Source organism: Oreochromis niloticus, linkage group LG10 (genome assembly GCF_001858045.2).
Source record: "Oreochromis niloticus isolate F11D_XX linkage group LG10, O_niloticus_UMD_NMBU, whole genome shotgun sequence".
In the NCBI taxonomy this organism is placed as follows: Eukaryota; Metazoa; Chordata; class Actinopteri; order Cichliformes; family Cichlidae; genus Oreochromis; species Oreochromis niloticus.
Window position 1 is genome coordinate 9,009,084 of NC_031975.2, and position 24,042 is coordinate 9,033,125.

The 24,042-nt window shown below is 39.5% G+C and overlaps 1 protein-coding gene across 1 annotated transcript; it reads right to left on the reverse strand.

Annotated features, from left to right (window-relative positions):
- Nucleotides 1-2,486: 2,486 nt before the first annotated feature.
- Nucleotides 2,487-19,476, reverse strand: ammecr1 (AMMECR nuclear protein 1). Its single transcript, XM_003450479.5, is given in 8 exon segments — nucleotides 2,487-7,639; nucleotides 9,131-9,227; nucleotides 9,354-9,444; nucleotides 10,065-10,179; nucleotides 12,457-12,567; nucleotides 17,374-17,603; nucleotides 17,606-17,734; nucleotides 17,737-19,476. Coding segments are annotated over 8 exon segments (999 nt in total). The 5' UTR covers nucleotides 17,848-19,476; the 3' UTR covers nucleotides 2,487-7,524.
- Between the last annotated feature and the right edge of the window lie 4,566 nt (nucleotides 19,477-24,042).

The following is a 24,042-nucleotide window of genomic DNA, read 5'->3' on the forward strand; positions in this document are numbered from 1 at the left end:
GCAGTTATGATTGTGTTGGTAATTTGAGCTTTGGATCATTTCACGATGCCTAGTGGTTGCAAAAGGCAAATATGGCCCAGTTTTGCGTTAAATTATTGGAGCCAGAAATATCACATCTTCATTTAGCCCATTGTCTCAGCATGTACCCAGCATGCTCCATTGCTAGTCCAAACATCATAAAAGTATGTGTTGCCTGAAGTCATTTTGAATAATTATAGAAAGGCACTGATAGAACAGTGCATACTAACATGAGTCTACAGGAAGATTGAAAAGTCATCAAAATTTAAAGGGCCAATTCACATACGCTTACAGCAACTTTATTAGGTATACGTTGTCATCTGGTTGTTGACGACAAAATCTTAACAGCCAATCATACAGGCACGTAGACATGGGCCAGAGAACCTGCCAAAGTTCAAACTGAGCTTTAGAATGAAGAAAGGTGATTTAAGTGGCATTGAACGTGGCTTATGGTACCAGACTGGTAAGATAGAGTATTTCAGAAATTGCTAACTGGGACTTTCCCACATAACAATCTCTAGGGTTTACAGAGAATCGCCTGAAAGAGTGAGCAGCAGTTCTCTGGGTGAAAATGTCCTTGTTGTTGCCAGAGGTCAGAGGAGAATCAACACACAGCATCTCAAACCTTGAAGCAGATGAGCCACTACTCCTCTGTCAGCTAGCAACAGCAGAAGCTACAGATCTCACAGGTGCAACAATACCAGACAATAGAAGACTGCAAAAATGTTGTCTCATCAGGTTAGTTGTGATTTCTGCTGCGACATTCAGATGGTTGGGTAATAATTTGGTGTTAACAGTGAAAGGATGGATCCATCATGTCTTATATCAAGGGTTCAGGCCAGGGGTAGGGAACTCCAGGCCTCAAGAGCCAGTGTCCTGCAGGTTTTAGATGTGTCCTTGATCCAATAAAGCTGATTTAAATGGCTAAATTAGCTCCTCAATATGTCTTGAAGTTCTCCAGGGGCCTGGTAATGAACTAATCATTTGATTCAGGTGTGGTGATCCAGGGTGAGATCTAAAACCTGCAGGACACCTGCTCTCGAGAACTAACGTTCCCTACCCCTGGTTCAGACTATTAGTCATGGCTTAATGGTGTAGGGCAGGGGTGAGGGGAACGCCAGGCCTCAAGGGTTGGTGTCATGCAGGTTTTAGATGTGTCCTTGATCCAACACAGCTGATTTAAATGGCTAAATTACTTCCTCAATATGTCTTGAAGTTCTCCAGAGGCCTGGTAACCAAGTAATCATTTGATTCAGGTGTGTTGACCCAGGGTGATATCTAAAACCTGCAGGACACCGGTCCTCGAGGCCTGAAGTTCAACACCCCTGGTGTAGGGCAGAGGTGTCAAACTCAGGCCTTGAGGGCCGGTGTCCTGCAGGTTTTAGATGTGTCCTTGATCCATCACAGCTAATTTAAAAGCTAAATGACCTCCTCAAGCGCCTTGAGGCGACTTTTGTTGTGTTTTGACGCTATATAAATAAAATTGAATTGAATTGAATTGAACATGTCTTGAAGTTCTCCAGAGTCCTGGTAATGTCATTTGATTCAGGTGTGTTGACCCAGGGTGATATCTAAAACCTGCAGGCCCTCGAGGCCTGGAGTTCGACACCTCTGGTGTAGGGGATGTTTTCTTGGCACACATTAAGCCACTTAGTACCACCACAGCCTATCTGAGTGTTGTTCCTCACCATATCCACCCCTATATGACCACAGAGTACCCATCTTCTGATGGCTGCTTCAGCCAGGATAATGTGCAATGGCACAAAATTAAACCAATCTTAAACATGACAGTGAGTTCACTGTACTCCAGTGGCCTCCAAAGTCACCAGATCTCAATCCACTAGAGCAGCATTGGGATGCAGAGCAATAGTAGATTTGTATCATGGATCTGCAACAACTGTGTCAACATGGACCAAAATCTCAGAGCAATGTTTCCAGCACCGTGGTGAAGCTCATGGATTTTGTTTTTTGAGGATTTGCTTGGAAATTGCCCTCCACCCCATCATAGCAAGGGTAAATGAAACATGTAATGTGCTCTTAGTAAACGTGCCATTCACAGTTTTCATTTGGGAAAACTTCCATGTGAAATGCAAAACAATGAGAACTACTGAGGGCAATTTTGGTGTTTAAAAAGAAAATAAGACGCCAGAACACTCGCAGGGCATCACATTTTTCTGCCAGTTACACCGAATATTATCCAGCTCCATTACTAAAGACCATACAGGTTAACTGGACTCTTGCCCATGCTGCCTTTGAACTGGACCATGTTCCCTGAAAAATAAATGTTTAGGCATACATTAGTTCAACATGCAATTAAAGCAGGACAAACTGTAACTGTCCAAACAGCATAATGCATAGGTGCAGTATGAAGTTTGGACCACCATCAATCAGCTGAAGATACTGGAGGTTAGTTTAGCTAGTTTAATGTACATGCTGCAAGAAAGTAGAATGACACGTTCTCTTTCAAGTTGATTTTGTAATTTTTTTTTATTGAATAAATGATTTTAAAAGGTAACAATGTTTAAAACTACATGATCTTCACAGCCATTGCTTACATACTCAGATAACCCATCTATATATATTCTTTCAACCCTCCCCACACTTGTCTTTTGCAATTTTTTACTAATTTCTTTTTTTATTTTTTTGTGTTTATTTTTTTTATTGAGTCATACTATCATAATAAATGCCCATTTCAAGTCTTGTCACACTAACAGCAATTCAATAGGAAAAAAGGAAGGGTCTAGCTCTACAGGGGTTGGATTTGAAGTTCCCAGTTCATATTATTCCATCAACAATTTGTCAAGTTACTAAAGCAGAAGGGAAAAAAAAAAAGATCCAAAATGTTTTTTGGTTTTTTTTTTAAAGAAATGAAATAAAAGTTGGTATGAGGAGTTACACCAGGTAACCCTCCCAGCCCATCAGGCCACTGCAACAGAAAAAAGTCATTTTGTACAGTGACACGTCTTAAGAAGTCAGTGTCTCAAAAATTCAGAACATAGAAAACCACTAAAATAATTTTGAAACTAGATCCAAAATATTCCTTTGAAAAGAATTTATTTTGATGTACAAAAACAGTCATTTTCCTTTTTTTTCTCTTTTTCTTAGTTTTTTTTTTATAATAAAACTTTCAAACACAAGTTTATTGTAGTTCTTATTTCTTTTGTCATTATTATTATTATCATTATTATTGTTATTGATTCATTTCTTCTTCTTTTTTTTCTAAATTCATCTATCAGTGCGATTGTATACCAGTGCAGCTACTGGGTCCAGAGTAAAGAAAACAGGCTTTTTCATCTTTAATGGCATAAAAAATAAGGAATAAATCCATAGTTCATACAAAGTATAACTGCTGGTCTTTAGGGAAAAAAAAACATTTATAAACCCATAAAGCTAGGAGGCACACCATGGGATTTTCATTTTTGAAAATTATAGCAATAATAATAATAATAATAATAATAATAATGATAATAATAATAATAATGATAAAACAAAACAAGTAACAACAACTTGCAACCATTTTTAACCATCCTTGAGGCCAATTACGGCTTCAGAGATAGAGTCAATGAAAAAAATCATTGAAAAATTGGGTTGCTTAATAAGTCAAGACAGTTGAGAAAAATCGCACATTTAAAAAAAAAGAAAGAAAGAAAGAAAGAAAGAAAGAAAGAAAAAGAAAGAAAGAAAAAGGACAAAACATTTTGTCAATTGCAGGGTTTTTTTTTTTTTTTTTTTGGAAGGACAGGAAGCCAGGCCTGAAGAGCAGCATTTGGGCATGGCCGCTGGCATCTTTGGTTCAGTCAAACATACGAAGGTAACACGAGCTTGAGCATTCCACGAAATATGAGAATGACCACGCAAGGAATGCTGAGGCTGAACTCTAACCCTGGTATGGAACCAAAACACAATCTGCTACAGACAAACTACAAATGTCGTTCCATAAGATCCCATGAGGTATTAATGCTTTAAACAGTTAAACCAGTACAGAAGCAGGACTGTTTTCTGTGTCCTTGCGTAAAATATTAACTCTCCGTCCCATTTTAGGAGATGCTTTCCTTCAACGTGGCTTAAAAAAACAAAACAAAAAAAAACAAAAACAAAAAAAAACACAGGATCGTTCACTAGTCAACAACTCAAACCTTACTCTTTGAGGAGGTCAAACGATTCAGCAGCTAGAAGAAAAACTGAGGATTTGTCGTTTTTAAAAAAAGAAAAGGAAAAAAAAACAGCATCAAATTTTGCAGGAGGAGGCTAAAGACGACCACGACTACTGTCACCATCTGCCGAACGACATACATCACACACCTTGACAAACTAGGCCATGAGGCTGGGCCACAGTGTAGGGAGCGATCAAGGGGAATGAGGTTAACTTGTGACTTCTTGTCCTTTCAAACCTGCAAGGGGTGTTGACTTGCACTGGTAGGAAAAAAACTAAACAAAAACAAACAAAAAACAAACAAAATAAAAACACCTGTTGAACAGATCTGCATATATCAAGGATAGTAAAGGTAAAACATGTAAGATTTTCTCTTAATATATCACTGGTAAATTGTAATAACGACCGCTGACAGTACATTCCATAGCCCCTGTAACATGTTACTTCTGGGACTTTTCCTTCTTCACTATATTCCGTATTTCCCATAGGGAATTGATCCCAAAATAACCCACAGTGAACTTCGTGAAAGCAGAGGTTGCTGGGGGCTACTGTATGAATTGGTGACAATCATACTTCGGTATTAAAATGTGCCGTCATGACTCATTTCACAGGAATGTACTAAAGAGAAAATCTTACATGTATCATCTTTAAGTATGATATGATCAATGAGTCCGCATGACCAGTCACGAGCTGTGACCACCCCAATATGAGGTCAGATAGCACCATATTTGTCTTAAATCTCTTAATGGTTAATAAGAGTGTGTAAGCCATAGATCAAGCATATCATGGATAAAACCATAGGTCTCATACTCATACATACATGCAACAAAATACATTGCATGTGTATACAAAGACATATGTAAAAGAGCATGGTCAATTTGGTTTTGCAGCAGAAAAATTCAGGTTGTGCTGTGTTTAAATGGACCAGGAAATGACCACCTGGCTGTTCCTCCTCGTCATGTAGTGTACAAGAAACAGTTTGAACACCACAGCGGCTGACGTTACCTTTAAGAGCATTGGTTGTTTTGTTTTTGAAGTCGACACAGGCCTTCCAAAAGCCAGCTGGGTGAAAAAACAGAAGGCTGTGGGCATCCAGCTGCCCTCTTAGAGAGAGCACTGGCATTCAAAAGCAGGAAAACGTCATGTTAGGCTCTTTCCTACGCTGTGGTGTGATGATGGAAAAGAAAAGAGCGACAGAGGGACACTCAGGGCATCATCTACTGGTCCATTGTTTTTTTCCTTTCTTTAAATCATTCATTTAAGGCAACACAACTGAAATCTGGGTCATTTCGGGTTACTGTGGATGGAGTGCCAAAAGCCCTTGACATTTTTGCATAAAGAAAAAAATAACCTGTCAGTTAGTAAAGGCTGTTACAAAGAAAGATGTTGGTCAAGTAACAAGAACCTCTCAAAAATTCCAGTTAGCGAACTAAAACCCGAAACAAGCGACCCGCACAGCGATCCTTCACGGCTCAAACGCTCTGACAAGTAAAGCCAACTATCCTAGTGTGTGTGCGGATGAGACTCACAGCAAGTAAATATCTGAATGGGAGATGGCTTGTTGAGTCTTTATGTGTAGGCTTTTTCATATATACGTAGACCTTGACTGCGAGCCACTGAACCCCGTGCAGAGAATCTGTTCCAACTAATTCAACTGTGTTTGCTTCAACCTGACTGCCCATTCAAGCTGACAAAAACGTCACCAGCGCCGTGGACACACAAACAGGATCAGTGGGATCTCACCAAAGAGTGAAGTACCGGAGCAGAATGGCAGTAGTGCGGTTTCAACAACTACGTTGACTGGCTGCACTTCTAAACAGCACAATGACATGAACTTCTACATGACACAAACATGGTAATGAGATCACTTCCTTTGTGCGTGTTCAATGGATCAAAATGACAGCTTTGATACATAATACTTTGTGGACGAGTGACCATTGTTAGCTATAATGTAAAGAGACGAGACAATCTTTCCCCATTAGCGTGGGCAACATACAACACATTCAGCAAATGACTAAACCCGCCTGGTTTGACAAGTATGTCAAGTGATGCGGTCTGTCTCGAAACTGCTTTTGCATTCAGAAGCTGGAGAGTTGATACATCTACCAGAGGTTAACGAATACAAAACCAAACAACGGACTACAAAGTGTGGAATAGAGAGAAGAGATTATGGCTTTGAGTAGTTATAGCATGTCCCTGTCAAGTGACTCCCTGCCAGTAAACTCAGAAACAAACACACACGTTCAACTTAAATCTAAGTATTACTCAGCCATGCTTTTTTGGGGTGTTTTTCCTCCCCTCTGTAGGGACCTGTAGTTGTGCCCGCTCCCCCTCTCCAATGCAGAGAATTTTACACTGTTTATTAATAAATCACGGTGACACGATTATCCCTGGACAAAATGGCTTCCTCCAGCAGTTACTTTAAATTTGAAAGAATTTTAAAAAAAAAAAATGATTAAAACAAAAACCGATAAGGGACACAGCTGTTCATGGTTTAGAGGTTCCACAACAAAACACTACAAATACTCTGAGGGGGAGGTTTCCAAACTCGTTTGTAGGGGAATCTTTAAGTATCATCCAATTTCTACTAGTTTTTTGTCTTGTGGCAGATGTCTATATCCACACACAGAAATCACACACACGATTGTGAGCTCAATCAATAAATATTGCCAGCACAAGCTGGCCAAGAGGCACCACAATCCTACCATCTATACTTTGGAGTATACATATTCCAATACATAGTTCCAACTACAACACTACAAGAGTTTACAAGCTAAAACAAACCTCAGTCTTTTTTTTTGTTTGGTTTTTTTGAGAGGAATCAAGAAGAGACGACAGCCTTTGAAAACTGCAGTTGCCTTGCTACATGGTGTTACATGTTTAAGAGTAGGTTAACGTAAAGATTAAGAAAAAAAAGAAAATTCTTAGTAAATGTAAAAATTTGTAGCAAAGCCTAAACAATAGAAGCGCGAGACTAATCCACTCGAAGAGACTTCCTTCCATCCACAGACTCAAACACCTGATTAGGTTCGCTGAAAAGATTAATAAAATCTAACGTTTGATTAAATTTCAAAAAATATGAATGAATGGGGGGGGTTACAGATATAGGAATACATATGCTGCAAAAACGTAACCACAGGCAAAGAAAAGGAAACGTGTGGATTTCTTGTCAGAATCAAATAACGCTTCGTTGCCACCCGTTGCCATGTCAACGTCTGGGAGACGGCCAGCATGGCAACGGAAACTATCATCATAAAATGGTACAGTAGTAGAAATAGCTAGACCAGGAGGGGGCGGGCTCTCCTGGGAAAAGGTCCGCGGAGAGGTCCAATGATTGGTCATGCGGCTCGCTGTCAGGAATAATGGTTGTAGGGTGGTAGAGGGTGCCCAATGCCATTCTGGTAGTGATGGTGCTGGCGGTGGGCGATGTACTCTGCATAGCCCATCGTCATCTTCTCGCTACGGTACCTGGGGACAAAAAGAGATGTGTTGTAATGTAACTGCTTGAATCCAGTGTTAGGAGAACCATGATCACTCTCACTTTGCTCTTCATATACAGTCCAGTGTCAGTACTAAAATGTTCAGTAGCTATCAAAACTAAAGCAGCAGGCCCACAGATGATACTTTACTTGTATGCGTGATTTCTTTTACTAAATCTGACTCATACAATAACCATAATGCAACTTCCTGGAAAGAGTCAAGTTTAAAACAAAATTTACATAAAAGATGGATGTAGGCAACGTGCATCACACGTTGGCTAGCAAAGTGAACATTTTCTAAACTTCAAGCTCAGCATTTTCACTGTTGCCATCTTAGCTGTTTGAAACCAGACATCAGTAGCATGGGGCAGCTCTGACTCTCAAAGTGACAGACAGTCCACACACTGCAGTATACCATACCATTAGCTTTCCTCTTTTTACTAAAGGGGACCATAAGTTACTAAATGCTGAATATAACACATGTTCAAAGCTTTTAACTAGTACCTGAGAACCAACAGGAAGATATTTACTGAGGATATAGACTGAGGAAAGTCAGGGACATCTTTCCACATATTTCAGTACAATTGGGCATCTTGTTTGCCACCAGGGGTCAACCCTTGCTGGCCATTAAAACACTACAGATTTCTAGCACTTCTGTTAATACAGTCTGCTAATACAGTCTACCATATGGACTTTAGCTGTGTTATGCTAATGAGGGCTAATGTGGCCTCAAGAAGGGATATTCAAGCAGAGGAGAGTCTTTTTTTAGCGTCCACCAAGTGGCAACGAAAACTGCAGCCAGAAATTTGAATTTCACTTAATGGTAGCTCTAAAAGCAAATCAGTCACCGCAAGCTCTAATAGTTTTATACCAGAAATATATTTAATATTTTATATTTACATCTAAATATTTTATAGCCTAGTGCAAGGCAGAATGCATGACTGGTGAAGTTATGATCCTGATTTTTATATTGCTGAAGAGTAAATAGCAGCTAGCCATAGTAACTGGATGCAGCTTGATAGTGTTAGCTGAAACTTTGTCCCCAAAAAAAACAAAACAAAAAACCAAACTCTTGGACAAAACCCCTTGAGCTAAGGTTTTAAAACAGCACTTCACATAACAAAAGGGTGATGTCACTGTGGTTACACCCATCTCTTACACCCTGGGTTTTCTTCTTTTGCTTGCCACTGTCACACTTGAGCCCCAACAAAAGTGGCATGGAAGTTCATGGAACATTTACACATAGTTTCCTCAAGAGCCACAAAAGGTTTAATCAACAGACTCAATATATGCCTTCTCACATATGCACATAGGTACATCCAGACACACTGACGTATACAACTCCATTTGTGCTGGTTCTGCTAAGCCTTGTGCACGTCAGGTAAAAGGATCTAAATGAAAGTGTGCTGCAAGAACAGTACAGCAGTGACGCATTAATGTTTCAGCATTAGATAACTGAATCAATTAAATGTAATCTTACCTGGTTAACTTAATGGTCTTCCTGAAGTCATTTGTGATGGGAGCTTTGTAACCTCCCTTTCGTAGTAAGGAATCTATGGTTTGAATGTGGTCCCAACCTAGTTAAAGTAAAAGGAGTGAAATCTCTTAAAGCAATTCCAAATATTCCCCACTCGGTTCAATACAACTCTGTCTTTATTAAAAGCAGAGGAAGCTAGATTGTTAGAGGCACAACAAAATCTTACCTTGCTCCTTTGCAACCTCTGGTAGGTAGGTGGCGGTGCGTTTTGATCCTTTTTCATTGAAAAATTCTATCCTAATACCGTGAACACCCACCTAGAATTCAAGACAGGCACAAAAATAAATCCCTATAAATCTCTTCATCCAATGAAGACAGAGCTGTGGAGAAACAAGTTATTCCATTCAAAATGTACTTCAAAGTTAATGATGGAATCTGTTTTACATTTTTCATCTAAATGCAATGTACTGCATGGTTGAAGCGCCAGTTTATTACAGGGTATTCTCATTTCTGTTCACATATTATTCTTAATTTTCAGTCTTCTGATGGAAATTAAAACTACAATTAAAAAAATACATGGTACTATTGATCAAAATGTAGCTCCAAATCATATTTCTTTTCACAGATAACAGCTGGTAAAGACATCTACTGATGTTTTGGAAAATGATACAGCACCCAATCAAATTAATCCAATTTTGAAAGCCAGAAAACTTTTTTCATTTTATAAATACAATGCTTTAAAACTATGCTGCCGCTTCAAGAATGCTGGTTATGCCTTCAAGTGACAAACCCAGAAATAACATGTGGACACACTCGTGTACAATAATAGCTTGAAGAATGAGATGCACGTGAGTCTGCATCAAAGCTGCAAAGCACCACAAAAGTGCGGGGGCAACACCCTGTGCTCAGCCATGTTCAAGCAAATAACATCTCTTACCTCCCAGTCAAGGTAATCACCGACGTCTTCAAAGTTGGTGAGAAGAGACACTGAGCAGAAGAGGCGAGGCAGCTCATCCCTTGTCATAGGGGGGAAGCGGCTGTCTTTAAGGGCACTGGAGACATCAAAGTACAAAAGCAAAACAGCATTACAAGAGGTGACTCAGTGCAGGGATCACCGTCCTGGTGCTGGTATGTCACAGATATAGTAGCACACTTTGCAACAGAATGGGTGGGGGGGGAGACTAGTGGTCACCGGATCCAGTGCAGTTCAACACCATTTGTAAAGAGTATATAAAATACCTCACAAGGAGCAGTGTGGTTTTGTTTTTTGACAAACGTCTGGTACTGGGCCTCCATCCTATTGCACCAACAGAGCCTGTGCCTGGTCTTAAGGCAAACTAGTCAAAGTGTCTGACATTATTCTAAGTCCAGGATTATACTTTCCATGTCCACAAGTCTGTGTGATGTAAATTTCATCATCAGACAGTGAATGTGAAGACCCATTAGGATGGCCATCCGGCCTGTTTTGTTTTTGTTAAACTGTCCACAGAGAATTTACATTACAATGTATCAACTGCACATGCACCTCAGGTGGCAGACCTCAAAGAAGTATGACAGGAACGACTATTTAGCCATCAGGTCTCCAGCTGTCCGCATCCACAACAGAGTATAATTGAGGCATTCTCAGTTACGCCACTTGCACTGTTTAGTTGTGACCCAACTTCATTTCTATGACTGGCTATAAAAAAAATCCAAGCCTATTTAGGAGTGGGCATACAGGTGCACAAGCTTGTAACAAAGCATACTTGCAGCCATGTTGAATGTCGGATGCTGCCTTTTCTATAACCAGACTATTTGAGAAAAAGGAAAAGCCATCTCCTGAACATATTTAACATTTACGAGCTAACTTACAGGTTTTAATTCTATATGAGCTATTTATCTGTAGATACTACAAGCATGTCAAAGGAACAGAAGCAGGTCAGCACTGCTGCTTTCCACAGTGGCAAAAACCAGTAAAAGGTGGTTTATTCTCACCAAAAACATGAATTACACCACTGTTTACTGATAACTTTAGTGGAGGACCCATATGTCTGATTACCCCACCTTTCTTGAATTGATTGGGAGGATCTGACACTTTTCCCATGATTGTTTGCTTAACATAAAATCCCCCATTCCCAACAATTTTCTATCCATTTATTTCCTAATCCACTGCTGTTTCTTGACTTTTTTGCCACTTAGACAAGTTTTTGTGCAGATTTCACACTTTTCAATTGTCTTAGGCCTTTTTTCAGCAATTTTGCCTCTTTTTTTTTTGCTGTGGTCATTCATAATCATCACAAACCACAAACGGGGGTAGTTAAGACTTGGTGAATGTGAGTGTCATTCTACAGACATGTCTTAGCAAAGACCAACACAGCAGTTAAGACCAGCTGTTGAAACTTATCCAAGGTACTAACGGAGATAGATTACATGCCAACACATACCACACACAGGCAGTGTAGTTCATGAACAGTGATGCGTGGCACAAATGTCCTAACAACTGCTAGTGAATGTGCACTTTAGTGTTGTTTAGCCTTGTCGCATGGAGAGTGTTATGGCACCTATCATTTAGAAGACAACAGCATTTTTGCATGAGCATAAATGATTATGTAGCTTTGGTGACATTTTGCTTGACAAATGACAAACACAATCGTGGCACTGCACATTCAGAACCTAAACAGCCTTTTTATTTGTCTTCTTTAGACAAAGTTAAATCTTTATGCCGCTTGTTTTTAATACCAAAAGAAAACGTGGTCACAAGATAGGAGCCCTGCATGTGCCTCCAGAACAGCTTCAGTCCATGTTGGCATTGATTCTCTCAGTGTTTGGAAGTCTACTATAGGAACAAAACACTGTCCACAGGCTTCGGCATCTCATAACCGAGGTGAAGAACTAACATCTTTCCAAAAAGCCTACGATTAGTTTTCCTTATTACACCCTTCAGTGACCCTGTGTGTTTTATTAATGTGGGGGAACGTCACTCATGTCACCAGATATCTGCATTCCTGGGGTTCAAGGGTTCACGTTTGTCCTTTAACCACACTACATTTTAATTTTTTTTTTCCAAATAGATGTAATTAATTAAAACCTTCACAGAAAACTGAACAACAATAGTAAATATTGTGGAATATTTTCCAAGCCCCAGGATCTGGAATCAAAGACAAACATCAGTTCCACTCAAAATGCAACACAAATGAAATTTTAAAAATAACCTTCAATATGACTTCAATTTACTCTTTTTTCCCCTCATTTAATAACATTTTGTGCCGTTTCTGAATGTTTCTTCTCTGTGACAGAGGTCTGCAGCTCTGCTCTGAAGCACAAAGTAGTGAGTCCCCATTTTTGCTTACCTGGTAAGGGTGTACTCCCTGAGTCCTGAGTGCAGATTCATGGCAGAAAATGTACCTATACAACCCCTCAACCGCTTGTCTCTGCCTATTTTCCATGTGACAAACAGCGGGCTGAAAAACAACAGACGAACAAGATACCGTGTTAAAGTAGTTGAACATTATTAATGTGTTTACACAAGATGAGAAATGCCTACTCAGGGCTTATAAAAGCTCATTAGAAGGACACATCACCGAGTTTTTTGCAGCTAGTAAGACAGACCTTTTCACATTGGACTGAAATGGGACAAGTGTCTTACATTATGACGGATTAGTTGTCATCAAAGACTTTAGCCCATAGCACTGGGCCATCTGTCCATCCACAACAGAATAACCCAAATCTGTTTTTGAAACAATGATTTTCTACACTTACTACAATTTCCAGCTTTTATGGTAGCTGGGGAAAAAAAAACAAAACAAAACAAAACAAAAAAACGAAAGAAAGAAAGAAAAAAAACACATTGGAAAAAAAAAGAAACCAACTACACCAAGTTTTTTGTTTATTTTTAATTCCTCATTGGACTCACTGTGTGAAAAACACAGAATTACCGAGTTACATGCTGTTTCACTGGAGCCAAGAGTGCATTAGGCAGAGAACAGGACAGTAAAAGGTTCACATCTCCTTTTGGTTTGCATCCATCAAGCATTACTGAGTACAACAGTCAATGCTGGAAGGCATCATGGTATGTCCATGGCAAAACCATGCAAAACAGGGTGTATGGCCCATGGAGAATTATGGAAATAAGAACACACACCCCATCTACCCTGGATACCTTTTTGTCATCTGTCCAATGTGTGTCTGAAACACTATACTTAAAGGCGCTTGCTAAGTAAAAAAAAAAACAAATAAATGCATAAATTTTCTATACACACACTATATATGTATATTGCATCATGTACAGTCATTTGATTATGTAAAGTTTTATTCTCACATGCCACTGTAGGGCTCCAAATGATCTCTTTCCAGATTATAAGCACCAGTCAGATTCTAAGTACAGATAAAAATAATTCAGCATTCAATTCAAAATTCAGCATGACACTTTTACAGTTTAGCTACAAAGGTTTCACAGTATTATTATATCCTTGACAAATTATTCGGTGACAGAAATGGATGATTTTGCACAGGAGTCTTTTCCAGCATGTCTGAGTTCACTCCTAAAATATTGGACATGTGTAAAGACTAAGAAAAAAAGGGTGTGTTTTATCTGAAGATATTTAAATGATATTTTATACAAAACAATATCAAATTGACTCATGGTTCAATGAAGTTTTATTTATCTCAAAAAACAAAATACATTTAAAAAACTAAAACTAAACTAAAAGTGGCTTCAACTGGCAACAGAAGTGAGCCCTTTCTGAATGAATTTCTTCTGTTAGATGGTAATGTAGTCAAAAAAGGAGCCATTATTCATTTATTCTGGTAACACAGTGGATCAGTACACTCAGAAACTTAACATGATTTCTACATTTTAATTTGTTTTCAAATTGTAAACCTTAAATTTCAGTGGCTGCTTCACTTCACAAAAATTTTACAAAATTTGTATCCAACATAACATTTTTATTAAACAATGCCTACTCATTTAACATTGCTCATTCCTACTAGGGTCCACTATGCGTGTAGTTCCCAAAGCGCATATGGATGCATCTCAAAACTGGCTCTCTGCTTTACTAACAACACACGCCGAGTCTATTTATGACGGGTCAAGCTGCACAAACCAGATGGTGAGGGCAGGAAGTCAGATGCAGGAACGGCACAGAGCATCCGGTCTGGAATTTCAAATTAACCCCACCCAGACTAAAGGGTCTGGCATGATTTGAAAGAACTGAACAAAACGGTCACAGGCACAAGCACCCCATATTCCTGCTGTGTCAGCTAGCTAGTCTAAATTAGCTGACTAGCCTTGCTAACATGACTGTGGCAGCAGCTGGTGGATGGCGTAATTTATTAGTCTCCGTGCAGTAAAAAAATACAGCAGATGTATTTTAAATACACTCAAATATTTCATTTCATTTAAAGCGGATGCTAAATAGCTGTAAATCCAAAACTAAATAAACAGAAAAAAATATGCAGACAATGTTTAATGTTGTTTGATCATTGAAATGGATGCACAGGACACACAACAAACTCATGTTTAGGTCTTCAGAACACACATTTTTATCCCTCAAATTTTTGATACCATTACAACAAATGTGACTTTGCAGAGCTGATCGACTAACTGCGCAGAGCAGTGCATCTATGTCATATGCAGCAGCATTGTTGCAGCAGTTAAATAATTCAAACTGACAATGGCCCCAAGAGAAGGGCATGTCAAGGGCATCCAAGACCATGAGTTCCTAAAGCCTGTGGGAGGTTTTCTGTGTGGCCATTAGCATGCTACATTCCTAGACACGAGTACATGTCTGGGTTTAATTTGAAGGTTAAGCACAAGCCCAATGCTCAGCCTTAAAGACTGGCCAGCTCGAGTTAAATATGGACAAGATTTGTGCCTTTCAGAGAGGCTCCCAAATGTAAATATTGCATGATCACTTCAGTAAATTTATTCTGCTGTGGAGAATATACCCTTACTGCAATATTTAGAAAGTCAGCATCAAATACTTGCCATTTATTAAACTGCATGACACTTTGCTGGACACAGAAATATTCAGTAAATATGGGATTTAACAAGGTCTGTGCCCCTTTGCTGGCATTTCAAGTACTCATACTCTCCTTGTAGTGATGCACTTATCCTGATTACCAACGCAATGTAGCTTAATGTTTGAGGCTTTATTGCTAAGAGTGGACAAGAGGCTGTGGAGTAATTTGTACTAATTTTTTTTCACAGTTTTTCCTTCTACATAGTCTCTTATTGGGAGGTACAACAGAAAATGTGTGCATGAGTGTATTATCACTGGAAACACCCATATAGGCTGCAAGACCAGTATGGGGGCCAACATGAGGAGAATTCTCTTATGAAGGATTTTTGCAGATGTCAGTACAAAGTCCTGGAATTAATGAGCAAAAGAATGACTACAACTTAAATATGAAAAATAAACATTTTTTAGTTTTACCATCAAGAATGTATTTCTTATTTAGCTTATTGTGCATTAGGTAAGTCTAGCAACATGAACTCTGGCCTAATAAGCTCTATCTATTTTGTCAGGGACATGTCAGGTGACACCCACCACTGAGTTTTGAGCAATCTGTATATTTGAATATGTAAGCATTTCTACCTACAGTTTCCTGACATGCAGTTGAGAGAGACTTGGAAATGTCTGACAGACTTTGAGGATACCCTTTTATGATTAAAAATTCCCGCAAGCTGGATTTCCTTTCAGAGATCAAGAATTCAAAATCAGCATCTCTGCATATTCAACACAATAAATGCAAATAAACACATGCAAAAAGCAGTGTGTGTGTTACATATGTATTACAGTGTAGACAGGGGACCGTTTGTCATGGTAGGTAATGATTTCCATAAACACTGGAATGTTTGAGCTGGTAGATACAAACAACCGACAGCATGCATACACCCCACATGTATACAGTAATGTAATTTACTGTCTGTCTAATGAGATAAGTATGCCTCTGTGTCACGTGACAGTACAATGGAAAGACAAGATTTCTCATTCTTTTAATAATGATCACACAAGATCAACAAGTTATTTCAAAGTCATCTGGCCTATTATATTTATAATGGTTAATGAAATTGTTGGGTACGGCTGCAAATGTAAACAACCGTCTTACAGGCTTATATGTTGGGTTAAACAACCGCAAACCAGACGCTATAACATAAGGTGGAGACAAAATGTCTCGGTTGAGGGCGCAGGAATGCATTTAGGAGCAGGAAACATACATTTATTGATTTTTTTTAAACAGTTAATACGAAAAATATCTCGCTCAATGAATGCTTCGCATGGTTAAACAGCGAAACATTTAAACTACTTTTTAGCTGTCTTTTTCTAACGCCGCCACTGCTCTTCTTTTAACGCCGGTTAAATTAAGCAAAGATTAGTGCTGCTAAGTACTTAGCAAGCACCACCTTTTCTTTGTTGTTTGGTGCCAAAATCGGGTATTTTTATGTGTTTCTACACTGGTCTTGTCCACACCACACAAAAACTTATTGTAAAACCCGCCGGCTGGTTTCCTAGTCATGATAGCCGAGGCTCTCAGCATATTTACCATTAATTTAATTCCTAAAAGCTTGTTAATACTTCGTTACCAAGCTAATGTAGCTCAAAGCTAACAAAGCTAAGCCTAGTATGTGGCAAAGCAGAGTTCATTCAGGGCGACTTAAAATATTCTTGATATTAACATACAAAATATTAAAAGTTAACACGTTGTGTCGTATGTTTCACGTAACGAAGCTACCGGTGTTAAACTAAAAAAAAGTCAACGACGTTATCTTCGTTCAAACCTCTATGATTTTAGACTAAGTGGCTAGCTGGTAACAGCTAAAGCTAGTAGCAAACACCCTTAGCTTACGTTAGCAGTGTTATTAAGAGTTGGTCTGACAGCACTGTAAATGGTTTCTTTCGCAAAGTGCCGACAGGAAATATAAGAGGGACCTTTCACTCTATCCAGTGACAGAAAAGATTACTTTATAAGCACTATATCAAATTCGCTGTAGCGTTAGTGGTCGGCTAGTTTAGCGACAGGCCAGTGTAGAGTCTCTTCGACAAGGCCCGATATTCCAACTTGGCCAATTCAAGCTGTATTCGCGAGGTTTTCGGTGTAAATTCACGAGAAGCAAAAGGGTGTTTCGAAGTGACAGTTTGTGTTCTCAAAACTGAACAGAACCCGGAGCTGAACCCACTAAGTGTGCTGCCACATACATTTTCTGGGAGAATACCACAGTGAGCTTTTGACATGCAGCAAACAACAGCAGACAAAAAAATACTCACTAGGGATCATTTGTAAACCTGGGTGTTCTCGGAGGTTGGTATCCGTACAGATGGCAATAAAGCACGTCAAAACAGAAGCAGCACATCTCCGCCGAAACGACCATTTTTCTGCCTCCACTTCCCGAACCAGGTCCTGGGCTGAGATTCGGGGAGAGGCCGGATGTATTATATCCGGCCGGGGCTGGGGACAGAGCGTTTGTGCCGCTGCTACCACTACTACTACTGCTGCCGCTAACGTTACCCCCGGGTCCCCCAGGCCGTTGGCTCGGCTCACGTTCGCCGCCGCTGCAACTGTCGCGGAGGAGCCAATCCCCAGCTCCGAGCCACAATGTCCGGTTCCTGCCACCCCGCTTCCCGCCCCCACCCGCCGGGACCCCCTGATCCGGGCGATCCCGACAGTTTCTGCTTCTTCACCCCGCAGCACCCGGCCGCCATCTTGGAACAATCTGCACCGACACACCGCTTCCGACCCATAACCGTCACCGCGGGAAGGGTGGGGGGGAACGCCGACCAGACGTAGAAATCCCACTGCGTTGATACGTACGACGGACAATACTCCACTTTCACTCTTTTATTTTTTGTCGGACGACGAAATAACCGATGTGGCGAGAAGACTGCAGTGTCACCCTAGCGTTGCCTTTAAAAATGCGTGACTTTGCTACGGAAAATCCATAGCTGGGATAAGCGGTTTTTTTTCTCGAGTAGTCAGCCAGTCCAGCTTTGGATCTCGGTGTTCCAGTGGATCACCTATAACGTCAACTCCCAGCCTATTAGCCCCCCGTTCTCCCTAACACGACACCATCCGCATCCGAGGCGATCACAGCCAGTCCCCCTTAAAACACACAAGTTCAGGGTGTGCACGGTCCGAACAGGCCGCAGATGACAGTAGCCAAGCGGTCCAGATGTGAAGCCGACAGCCAGTGCGCTGTAGCCCCGCTGCACACCTCTCCAAGTGGAAGCCGGGAGCTTGAGTACGCAGGACCCATAAGCTTCAGCACAAATTGCGCACAGTGTCTTGGACAGCGTAGCCCCTCATTGCACCAGCTTGTTTGCTACTGCCTCACGAACTTCTAATTACACAACAGGCCCAGTATGTTGGAATTCCAGACGCTGGGATAGCGCAGAGTAAAATGGCATCTGACAATGCAGGGTTGTCATGGCACAATGAAACGCGTCAGCGCCCAGCAAGTCATATCAGTAACGTTAGCCCACAGTTTGCACCTGCATGATGCCTCTTTCTTGAATCTGGTGAGAAGGAGGGGGGAAGAAATCTCAATAACACCCCCGCGTCAAACGGACAGCTGAAAGTTTTCAGTATAGGTTTGTTTGGAGGTTGTCATCCGTTCATGGGGATACACAGGGAAGAGCATTCTAGTCCGTGAGCCGCGAGAAATCCTCTGGATTTGACGAGCCTCGCTCCGCATCCGTCTCTCAGCTGCTACAATTCGGTGCTGTTCGGGTAAAAGCCCTGTGATCAGTCTGTGGGCACGGGCATCGGTGTCGTCGGCACACCGGAACCGGATTCAGAAAACGTGTTGCGCCCACTTGCTACACATAATGCGTAGCTTCTGGGGGTATCAGATTTGCAATTCAGAAGAAGTGCACGGGGCCGTGGAAGCATGCGCGCTCTTGACGTCCATGCGTGTGTATGTGTATATGCGTGCGTGCATGGTAAAGTATCGGTGCCGACGCCCCCCCAAGTTATAAAAGGCATAGGAGCCGACTGACTGCTGTAAACTGATTTGACAGTGTCTGGATTTCACAGCGCTGTGAGTTCAGATAAAGTTACGCACACCAATGCACGTTCTTTTGAGACACTGCCTCTAATGTAATCTGTTCCGAGTGGCCGGTATGAAATGTGGCACACAGGCATATCATATGGCCGCTCTCGGGGTTGCTGCTGCTAGAAATGCCGTGGCTTCATCTCATCCAGGACCCTGGAAGAGTAAACAAATAAATACGTCCACACACGTCTAATGTCGAGTTCTGTGTCCTCTGAATCGTTCTCTTACCCCACCTCCCTCCCATTCTGCCCTTCAGTCAGGAATTGATATATCAATAAAGAACGGAGTGAGTAGACATTAAACACACCGCATGCACAGGAGAGGGAATGCTTAGATGCATTTGGAAAAGGAAATCTTTTTTTCTAAGGATAGACAAACGATGTACAGTGAAATTAGCACACTTAAGGCTCCTTCACTCCCGTATATTCAAAATACTTGCAGTCAGCTACACCCATACTCCTGCCATTAGGTTCACTTTCATTTGAAGGAGGATCCCTGATGTCTGTCATATTTATGACAAGTATTATTCAGACCATTTGCTGCTTTGAATCAGAGTCAAAAAACATATTTTTACTTAGATGCTTTGACCAGATTCCATTAAATTTGTTTTTCCATTGTACCTTGTAAAGAGATTACATGCAAAATTTACATGTGATCATACTAATTAAAGTCAGCATTTTGGGCTTTGTGTGTGTGTGTGTGTGTGTGTGGGGGGGGGGGGGGGGGGGGGGGGGGGTTCTTATCAAAGCCTACTTTATAATGTAAAAATCCAGAAAAATATAATATTCTCATAGATATGTGAACATAACAAGAATAACAGGCGACAGTAATATCATTATGACCACAGTGACAACTCAGCAAAACACAGAAGTCAAACCACTTATTTACCGAGCCAATTCATTGTTTTTTGTTTTTATACAGCTGTATGTACTTAGGCAGTGACATGCAAGTTTTTGTTTCCTCTGTGCAGTTATTCCCCCGTTTTACTCCCTTGACTGTAATACTGAAATATTTACCATAGGTTCTTGCAGCCTGCTTGTTAAATATATAGTTTTATGATACTACATGATGTTTTTGCCTGACTTGAAACAAATTCTTTATATTTGTGCATTTGGACAGTTTTAAGCTCAACCAGGTCATTAAATTAAAATGTTCATCTTTAATTTACTTAACTATTTTCCCAATGCATTCAGAAGTTGTTCCAAATTATTATCACAACATAGAAGTTTGGTGTCATCTGCAAATAATATTGTTTGTAGTGCTCTGGAAATTACACCATGTCATAAAATGAACAGGAATGGTCCTAATACAGATCCATGAGGAACCCCCCAGTTTTAAGTTGTTTGTTAATGTTATTAATTTGAACAAAAGATGTGTTTGAAAAAAGGAGAAAAAGATGCACATCTGTCAGTATAAATTTATTTAATTCCATTTTATACACGGTATATTATCATTCACCCAAACAGAATAAACAACAGTTTTCAGAATCTTTTAAATTTAAGTGTATCAGTTTCAGTTTTAACCAAAGCTGAATTACTAAATTTATATGACAAAACAATTTCTATTTGACTCAAAGAAAATTCATATCTGGCCAACTTTCTAACTCTGAATAGTTAAAATGTCAAAAAACAAACAAACAAAAAACCTAGAAATAGTGCAATTATCAATTATATTCTGAAATAACCATTTCCAGACAATACATGAATTCAGTTTTTTTTTAAATGCAGGTCATCTTTACCAAATGTCAACATTTAATAAACGTGCAGTTAAATGAAAGCAGATAAAACATATTTACTTCGATACATCTGTGCCACAAAAGAAGCTGCATATTAACCAAGATCGATATCATTTCTTAACTTTGATGCTGCATCAAAACAGCAACAAAAGTCAAAATGTATTACCCTTTTTTGTATAATTTTTCTATTAACTTTTTGACAGTAAGGCGACTTTTTAATTTCATCATCCTTCTTTTTGATTTTACATTCTGCCCAATTGGTAGCTATATGGCTAAAATCACAGCTTACAGAAACATTTCTTATACCCACTTCCATATCAAACTTCCATACGCAGTGAAACTTTACCATTTATTTGGAGTGGTATTTGCATACAAGTCCATTATTCCCTAAATTTAGCTCTGATTTGGGTCCCATCAGACCCCGAGAACAACATTAGGCTTTTTAGCTGATCAACTTTCCAGCAGCCAATTACTTTTTTTTCTGTCAGCTGTTTGTTCTGTGTTACAGTGGGTTTACCAAAGCTTTTTTGCTGAAAACGGTGCTGCTGAAAGCAGAGTTTCTTACAGATTTAGGTGATTTTTTTGTGTTTTTTTCACTTACATAAGCAGCAACATCTACTTTGTCATTTGATATCCTTAACATTATATAGTCATTTGGTGACATTATTACTTGACTTATATTTTTTGTGCCGGATTGTGATATAAGATGACATCCATCCTTTGAGCTCCAAGATAATGTTTTGCAGGTTCAACACTGCTAACTGTGATCTACTAAACATGATAACAGACAGCAGAGGGGTGACTTCAAACTAAGGTTACTCAGTATTTGTTCCTTTTCTGTGCTAGTAAACACATAATACTATAATAATACTATGATGATAATGATAACTACTTTTGCTATATTCAGAGCTAACGACAACATTGTCATGGCTACGGGTACTGACACTCTCTTAACCGGGTGTCATGCCTGAACCCACGACTGTTTGGCATTTCACTGTATGTTTTAAAATAATCATTTATCTTCAACAGTGTCAAAGCCTGTTTTTTAATCTAAAAATACTCGAGTGGCATATTCTCCATTATCAGTTGCTGTTGCTATGTTATCAGTAAACCCTAAGGAACTTTATTGTAACCATGGTCAACAAAAAAAGAAAAACAATGAAAATGATATTATTATAGTATCTACAGAAATTTTTTAAAAATAATTTAAGTAATATTATCAGCTAATTTAATATATAACTGCTTGTTGTGCGTGTTTTTATTTTTTTTATGGCAAATAAATCTCAAAATTCACATTCATTCCAAGTTCCTGAGAGTCCAACTGTAACGACAAAAGCACTAAAAAAGAATAATTACACATTAAAATATTTTCATATGTGCTTAAATGAAACATCAGTATTTCATCCTTAAATATTACTGTCAGCATCAGTTCGCTGCCAGTGTAGCAACCCAACAGTATCCTAAGTTCTTCCAGAGCCAGTGAAATTGATGTCAGTTTCTGTAATGCTGCCTATGCCCAAAGTATTAGTATGCTTATACTTATATTAACATTGACAGTATTTTCCTTGATTTGGCTTCACCTCCTTGGCTGTCAAGTTCAGACATATTTCTGTTTATCAGAGCAGTAACCTACAGACACCCCTCTCATAAAGTGCCTCATGACTGACTCAGCATAAGGCTTCAAGCCTCTTTGAAAATGTACAACTAATTATTGTTGGCTGTGCTGACTGATCCCTTTCCGGCTTTCGCCTCCAAAGAGGCTTTCTTGTGCAGAGTGCTGCAGGTTTTAAGCGTTCTAAGCTTCCATTTTCCTGCTTGGCTGAATTGTTTTGGTTTGGGTTTTTTTTCTGTTGTCCCTTTTATGGGAAAGGAATAAGGAAAAACATGTAACTCTTATATTGGATGTAAATGTAGTCATATTATATACTCACATTTTGTATCTATGCAGGTTGCTAAAAAACACTCAAAAATGATGTGAAGTGTGCATACAAAACAGTTGTTGTAAAAAAAAAAATTGTTTTTAAAGAAAAATGATGGTAAAAAATGCAGATGCCTGCATTTATTGTATTACAGAATAAATGAAGCAAGTGAAAATTGTCTTGTGTTTTCGTAAACCGCAACATATAATTTCACTTATTGTCACATGCACCTCTACACAGTCAGTTAATCTCGCTGGTATCGCAGTGATTAATTTCTGTAGGCAATTGTTCAAGTTCACTCAACTCAACAGATATTTAGCATATTTTTAATTATGAATTCATTTTTGTGAAACAGAAATTAGTTTGATCATATGTTAAACTTTCGGTGGTTAATGGCAAACACCATTATGGGGCTTTTAGCTCAGTAGAGCATGAAGCTGGTATGTACACATGGCTTAGTGCAGCTGAGCAGACTGTATTCTCTTTGAAACCCTGTTCGTGTAACCATTGGAACTGAGGCATGGGTGATGTCATTGCAATGCAATCCACCACGTCCAGATTATCTTTTGAAGCTGCAACAGGAAAGGGGGAAGCAGGCTGAATTTCCTCCCCTTCTAGCTGCAGTCTAAGTGCGTGCACTGTTGTCAAGGTCGAGATGGCTTTAAGTAACCCCCACACTGAGAGAATTTATCACTGGCTCTGCAGTTTTACCTTTTTAAGAAAAATACATGTATCTGCACTAATCGTTATGTGAATATAAATGGAAAGATTAGGCTGTTTTGTTCCGTTCATTTACTGTCTGCTCTATTCCTGGGAGCTGGGACTATCTGGCATGTTGTTATTACGCCTTGTGGTGGAATTTCCCACAGCAGCGAGACTCATTTGCCTCTGAGATCACAACTGAGAGGAGACATGATGATGATGATGATTCACATAAACATGGAGTTAGGTATAGGGGCACCACCAGGGTTTTTTTTAATTTATTTATCAATAGTAAGGATTTATTGGTTCTCAAATTTCCTTCAACATATTGTGACAAATGGCTCAATAGCAAAACAATCACTTAATGGTGAGCAATTGCAAAATACTTCTATTTCATACCACTGTCAGTGTGTCGTAACTGTATGGTTTTAGTAATGGCAGGATAGTGGCTAATTCTTAGGATGAATATAGGACATGCCCATGGTTGATATGTGTTATCATATTTCATTTAATCACACTGCAAAAATTT